At 45.4% G+C, this 7,105-nt stretch overlaps 1 protein-coding gene across 2 annotated transcripts in view; it reads right to left on the bottom strand.

The window, feature by feature from the left end:
• Nucleotides 1-32: 32 nt before the first annotated feature.
• Epm2a (EPM2A glucan phosphatase, laforin) overlaps nucleotides 33-7,105 on the bottom strand; it is a 107,459-nt gene continuing 100,386 nt past the window's right edge. The window contains exon 4 of one of the 2 annotated variants that reach the window (XM_021221644.2): nucleotides 33-2,009. In XM_021221644.2, coding sequence (XP_021077303.1) covers nucleotides 1,732-2,009 — 278 coding nt within the window. In that variant the 3' untranslated portion in view covers nucleotides 33-1,731. The remainder of the gene's footprint in view (nucleotides 2,010-7,105) is intronic. The other variant, XM_029533022.1, reaches the window with a different exon arrangement.

Genomic DNA, 7,105 nt, shown 5'->3' with positions numbered 1-7,105 from the left:
CCCTCCCTCCCTCCCTCCCTCCCTCCCCTGAGTGCCATCACGCTGAGATTATGCTCCTTGTTCTGAGCACTACTCAACTTATGCTGTGGCCTTATTGTCTCTGCCCCTCCCAAGTAACCTCTCTGCTATCTATTAACACACTTATAAAATAAGGCAGAGAAACATATTTAAGCATCATAGTTTAACTTTTGGCAGTATGAGATGAGAGACAAACCTAGCTTTGCATCCATGACAACAGAAACGAACATGTGCTTTAAATTCTCTGGGCCTCAACTTCCCCATCTGAACGGAGATCATGACCTTTCCCAGAGAGAACAACGATGGCATCAGAGATGGGGGATCAACTGACACAGAGTGGCATTCAGCTGAAGACAAGCCCCCTTCTGTGCCCTTAATACCATCATGGTAGTTGGGCATTATCTTCAGAGGGTGGAACACAGGTCTCTTTCTAGGTTTTATATCTTGGGAGGCAAAGTTTTGCTGATGTTTGTGCTTCTGATAGAACCTAATGGAATTGAGCACGTATGTGAGCGGCGCAGCAACTGTGTGTTATACGGAATTGAGGACCTCGCCAGGATCAGCCCCTAGATGTCCAAGAGTCTGGACATGGCCTCCCCAGGCTCCTTCCTCTCTTGAACTGTGGCTCAGATAAATTAGCCTTGAGAACACACACCACAGCTTACAGTAGGTTGAACAAAATCCAACTGTTTTCCTACATCCTTTGGCAATGGATCAGAACACTGTTTCATCTCCCACCATAGAAACAACCATACGGGTAGCAAGTTCACCCCAAGAAAGACAGAACTGCAGCCATGACAGTCTGCTAAGAACCAGCGGTGCTGAAAGCAGCTCTGAGCCAAATTACCTGGATTCCAAACTTCATCTCCTTCTGACCCACCGTATTGGACCAGCCAGCTTCACTCAACAATCCTCAACTGAAAAATGGTGGTGTCGTTGAGTATGGAGGCACACACCTTTAATCCCAGTTCTCAGGAGGCTGAGGCAGGAGGGTTACCATGAGTTCAAGGCTGAGCTTTGTGTGTTATCCTAAACAAGTAGTACAAACTCTGCCTCAAGAAAAAAAGGCATTAAAAAGACAAGAAAAGACAGAGGGCAAACTCTACTCCTGCCATCCTATTGGGAGGACAGAAAAATTAGGAGGGTGGCGTCTCCGAGATGTCAGCAACTATGAAGCGGGATGAAGGAAATTACAGAAAGCCATTGTTCTATGACTATTAGGAGGAGCTCTTTTTGAGTCCTAGTTAGGTTTACATATTTATCCCTTTCACCAGCAAATGACTATAATTCCATTCAGTAAAAAGCTGTTTGTGTTTCATGTATGCACATACAGTGTAGGGTGTGTGTGTGTGTGTGTGTGTGTGTGTGTGTTTCACACTCACAGTAATGATAAGATCCACTTAACCACTCCCTTGTCTTCTGCATGCCAAAGTCACAAATCTATAACAACCTATACAGAGCCTGTAAGCAAAGGCCCCCTGCCGGTGGCAGCAGCAACTACAGGCATACACTGCACTGCCAGTGTACTTTGAAGTTTTCTCATGTGGCATGCAGTTTCCTTTTTAAATCATTTCAAACACAAGCCCAACCAAGCCATAATAGAAGGTATCTCCAGGTGACACCGGCCACAGTCCCCTTTGTCTCCAGGTCTTCCACTAACCACACCCCCAGGTTCCTTACTAAGGCAGCTACACAGGGTCGTGGGCTGGTCACCTACAAAGCGCATATGGAAGAGTGAACCTTCCCGAACTTCTGAGAAAAGTCTTGTTGTGCTTGAGCCAAAGCGTCCTCATCAATGTAGACTGCGGGCCTCTTGGCCATGATGAAGTACTGCACCTTGCGCAGATTCCAGCCAATCACATAGTGGAGCCAGCCGCACACTGCAGCTGTGGAGCGGCCCACGCCAGCATTGCAGTGGACATACACGGTGTGTCCATTCTCCAGAAGCGCGTGCAGGAGACACACAGCCTGTGGCAGCATCTGCACTCGGCCTAGAGAAAGCAGAGAACATAAGTGAATAGAGAAACCACCACGTCACAGTCACCACCAGTAATGCTACTAGTGCATTAAGGCAGAAGGCTGACCTTAAGGGGGACCAAGTGTGACAGTTTGCTTTGTTTATTTGTTTTAGAGGCAAAAGTGAAAAAAATTTAAAACCTCAGAATACCAAAGTGGAGAGAGTATCCCAGAGGCAGCAGTCAGTTGTGAACCTGACTACTTCAGGGATATCACTGCTTTCCGAGTGGCTTTGCCCTTGTTGCAAATTTCTCAACAAAGTTAACTACTACATGGTTTTGTGAGGGGGCACGTAGAAGAAAGGATTTTTAACATCTTTCTAGAAGGGTTAGCCAAGATCTGGCAGTGGCTTTAGAGGGTTTCAAAGAAAATTTGATCAACCCTATCCCCCTCTGTTTCATTTCCTTCCAGGCAAATGGAAAGCACATAATTAGTTCCCACTGGTTAACAACTTGGTCGCACTCACTGATTAGACAAAAAAAAAAAAAAAAAAGACAAATGCGATTTGAAAGAGAATTTAATACGCTGATTTGCATTCAAGTAATGGAGTGGCTAACTTACAGCCAATGCATGTAAGATAACCAGTCATGTGCACAGCCACAGCACAGCGAATAGTGACAAGGATTTAATTTCTTCCTGTGTTATTGGAAAGTTGTGATCATCGCTATCATTGTCCTTGCTGCTATTTTGATAATTAGATTACCCAAACGTCTCCTCATCCTGAGAAGTATGTTTCCACCTATTGAGCCCCAACATCTCCTGCCATCCTGCCAGGCAGAAGAGTACCCAAAAATCCGGCCTTTGAGCTCTGAGATGATTGTTCTTCCTGCTCACAGGTTCTCTCTATACAGATACTTAACCAGGTTTTTATCTGTCTACTATTTGGGTGGACAACATCATGATAAATTACTTTGGAAGGGAATCAAAGAGGATCACTATATAGAATTATCAAATTTTAACTATGCAGTTGCAACTTAGTACTGTCTAGCACTCTGTACCTCATAGAGAGAGACATGATGTCCCCAGAAGGGTCTCCCAGGACTACAAAGAACAGACACATCTAGTCTTCATGCTGTTGTTCCCACTGAATAACTGAAGACATGAGAAGGCCCTCTCCCATCTGCAGATCTTTAAGGCTAGACTCCCACAGGAAGATTCACTCCTTAGCTGTCTCTTAGGAAGTACTAGTATCCTGAAAGGGCCAATACAGTACCTCACCAGAAAGTAGTACTTTCCAAGAATTAGTACCTTGCCAGGAGCCAGTACCTAGAAACCAAGAGCCAGTACCTAGGAACCAGGAGTCAGTACCTAGGAACCAGGAGCCAGTACCTAGGAACCAGGAGTTAGTACCTAGGAACCAGGAGCTAGTATCTCACAACCAGGAGCCAGTAACTGTGGAAGGTGGAGTTTTCACTGGAGGTCACCATGGCTCCAAGGCCTCCTCAGTCTTCTATCTCACTTGAGGCTTATCATGCTCTGAGACAGAAGCAACCTGCATCAAAGCCACAATGGAATTCCAGTCTTCCTGCCTGAATTCTGTCGGCCCATTTAAGGAAGTGATATAAAGTTACAGACACTACCAGCAGTTTTTAAACATTTTCTCTCAGTTTCTCTCTCTCTCTCTCTCTCTCTCTCTCTCTCTCTCTCTCTCTGTGTGTGTGTGTGTGTGTGTGTGTGTGTGTGTCTGTCTGTCTGTCTGTATGTCTGTCTGTCTCTGTCTCTCTTACAGGCAAACACACACACACACACACACACACACATGCATGCACACACACATGCACACATACTCCCCATCCCTAAAAGGGTCTGTATTAGTTACATACCAACTCCCAGATGTCCAACAGAGGCCCAAATATAGATTACATTTCATCATGTATTCATGATGCCACACAAAATTACACAGGGGGCCCTCTGGGTGGCACTCCCCATGCAGAGCATCACATCAGCCAGTGGATCCCTCATGGTGATCTCAGTGTGACATATCCACCATTTACCTCAAGATCAGAGGTGGCAAGCATCCAGGGCATGTTGGAGTGATGATGCTAAGGGTGCGATCTGCTCCATCACTGTAAAATCTATGAGCAGTTTCTGGAGTGAAGAGAATCCCCCTGATAATTTTGGAATCATGGCTTCTTCCTGTTCTAGTCCCCTGGACAAGTTCCCTGCAATCGTTGCCATGTCGGGAATTAAACAGGAATATCTTTAATATACTTTTGAAATCAAATCCATAATCCATAAAGAGACCAGAGTGGCTGTTTGCAGTGGGAGCTGCAGAGCTCAGTCTCTCGTGAGCGGTCTGCCATACTTCTTCCACAGAAGGTCAAGATGGCCTCTGCAGACAGACATTCCTCAAGGACAAATGTGCTCCAACCACTCAGATGATGTAGTGATATACACTACCCCATTCCTTTCTACCTGCAGAAAGGTCATTCACAACACAAGGACACTACCCACCCCGCTACAGAAATCAGTGAGGAGGCTCCTCAGGAAGCTGGGGATAGATCTACCTCAGGATCCGGCTACACCACCCTTGGGCACACACCCACAGGACTCTACATCCTACCACAGAGACACTTGCTCAAGCTTGCTCATTGCTGCTCTGTTCATGATAGCTAGAAACTAAAAACAGCCTAGATATCAGCCAATGAAGAAATGCATAAAGAAAATGAAATAACACACATGAAATATTATTCAGCTGTTAAAAAGAACAGAATCGTGAAATTCCCAGGTAGGTGGATGGAAGTAGAAAAAATAAATCATCCTGAGTGAGGTAATCCAGACCCCAAAAGAAAAACATGGTATGCATGGTATGTATTCTCTAATATGGGAACGTTAGCTCTTGAGTTTTTGAAAAGCAGGATACAAGGCTACAGTCCACAGAGCCACAGAGGATAGGTGTAGAGGAAGGGACTGAGGAAGCAAGGATCTCCCTAGGAAGGGGAGCTAGAATAGATTGCTGTGGATAGATGGAGCGGGAGATTAGAACAGGAGGATCAAATGGGTAGAAAGACTGTAGGAGGCCATAGGGATGGAAGACAACAAGGCAGCAAGCCCTTGAGACACAGGACTGACAGACACAGGAAGCCTCCAAGGCTGTGGCAGCATGCACAGGGCCTGCACGGGTCCAACCCAGATGGGGTTCCAGTGTTGAGAGAAGTGGACCCAAGTCCCCAGCCCTAGCCCAGAAGCTATCTCCAACTGATAACTGCTCCCAAAGATATCATGACTTTTCTCGGATGGGGTCTCACTGGGCATCCAAACCATGCATAAGTATAGTCCCCATGCTCAGCCAGCTCAGTGACACCGTGGGGATGTTTGTTTGTGGTTTGTCTGTTTGCTTTCACCCTACAGAACCTTTGCTTACATATTACTGATTCCAGGTTTGTCCTTTTTTCTATGCATTCTCTCTGTGTGCAAATGCGCATGTCTCTGGGTCTGCATGCATTTCTTCTGATTTATTTCTCTGCCTTTTCTCCCTATTTGTTTTGTCCTATTCTTGTTCATTTGTTTTGCATTCTTTTATCTGTTTAGATTCCTGCTTCTTTTCTAACGAGAAAGAAAGATTGTGAATTTGGGCAGATGGGGGTAGTTTAACAGGGAAGGGAAGGGAACCCATAACTGAATATATTGTATGAAAAAAAATCTACTTTCAATAAATAAAGAAGCAAGACTGCAGGCTCCAGTCTGCACCAGTGACAGGGCAGACTGCAGAAGCAACACGGCTTCTGGGACAGACCTGATTCTGGCTCCAGACATCCAGGCACCTTCCCCACCAGAGGACAGGTATCCACCCAGGAGGGCTCTCACTGCCTGAGCTGGTAAGGGCGCCATCTTTGCTCTGGGTCACCCAGGCTCCAGTCTGCACTGGTGAGATTGCAGACATTAGAAGCTACACAGATTCTGGGACAAACAGAAGCAATACAGCTTCTGGGACAGATCCCATTTAGGGCTACAGACATCCAGGCACTTTCCCCGCCAGAGGAAAGTTGGCCACCAAGGAGGGCTCTGTCTGCCTGAGGAGGTGAGAGATCCATATTGTGTCCAGGGTCCCTCAGAGTCTAGCCTGTATAGGTGAGTGTGCTAATTGCAGAAGCAACACATCTTCTGGGACAGACCCCATTTTGGGCCTACATCTTCAGCAAGGAGGCACATCTGAAAGCCAGACTTCTGTGCACCTTCCCTGTAAGAGGAGAGCTTGCCTGCAGAGAGTACTCTGACCACTGAGACTCAGGAGAGAGCTGGACTCCCAGGACTGCTGACAGAGGCTAAGAGAATCACAGGAGGAACAAGCTCCAACCAGAGACAACTATAACAACTAACTCCAGAGATTACCAGATGGCGAAAGGCAAAAGTAGGAATCTTACTAACAGAAACCAAGACCACTCACCATCATCAGAACCCAGCACTCCCACCTCAGCCAGTCCTGGATATTCCAACACACCTGAAAAGCAAGACTCGGATTTAAAAACATACCTCATGATGCGGGTAGAGGACTTTAAGAAGGGCATTAATAATTCACTTAAAGAAATACATGAAAACGCTACTAAAGAGGTACAAGTCCTTAAAGAAATACAGGAGAACGCTGCTCCTTAAAGAGGAAACACAAAAATCCTTTAAATAATTACGGGAAAACACAACCAAACAGGTGATGGAATTGAACAAAACCATCCAAGACCTAAAAAGGGAAGTAGAAACAATAAAGAAAACCCAAAGGGTGACAACTCTGGAGATAGAAACCCTAGGAAAGAAATCAGGAGCCATAGATATGAGCATCAACAACAAAATACAAGAGATGGAAGAGAGAATCTCAGGTGCAGAAGATTCCATAGAGAACACAGGCACAACAATCAAAGAAAATGCAAAATGCAAAAAGATTCTAACTCAAAACATCCAGGATATCCAGAACACAATGAGAAGACCAAACCTACAGATAATAGGAGTTGATGAGAATGAAGATATTCAACTTAAAGGGCCAGCAAATACCTACAACAAAATTATAGAAGAAAACTTCCCTAACCTAAAGAGATGACCATGAACATACAAGAAGACTACAGAACTCCAAATAGACTGG

This window comes from Mus pahari, chromosome 21, assembly GCF_900095145.1.
Source record: "Mus pahari chromosome 21, PAHARI_EIJ_v1.1, whole genome shotgun sequence".
Classification (NCBI taxonomy): Eukaryota; Metazoa; Chordata; class Mammalia; order Rodentia; family Muridae; genus Mus; species Mus pahari.
This window is presented reverse-complemented; position numbering and strand designations above follow the sequence as displayed.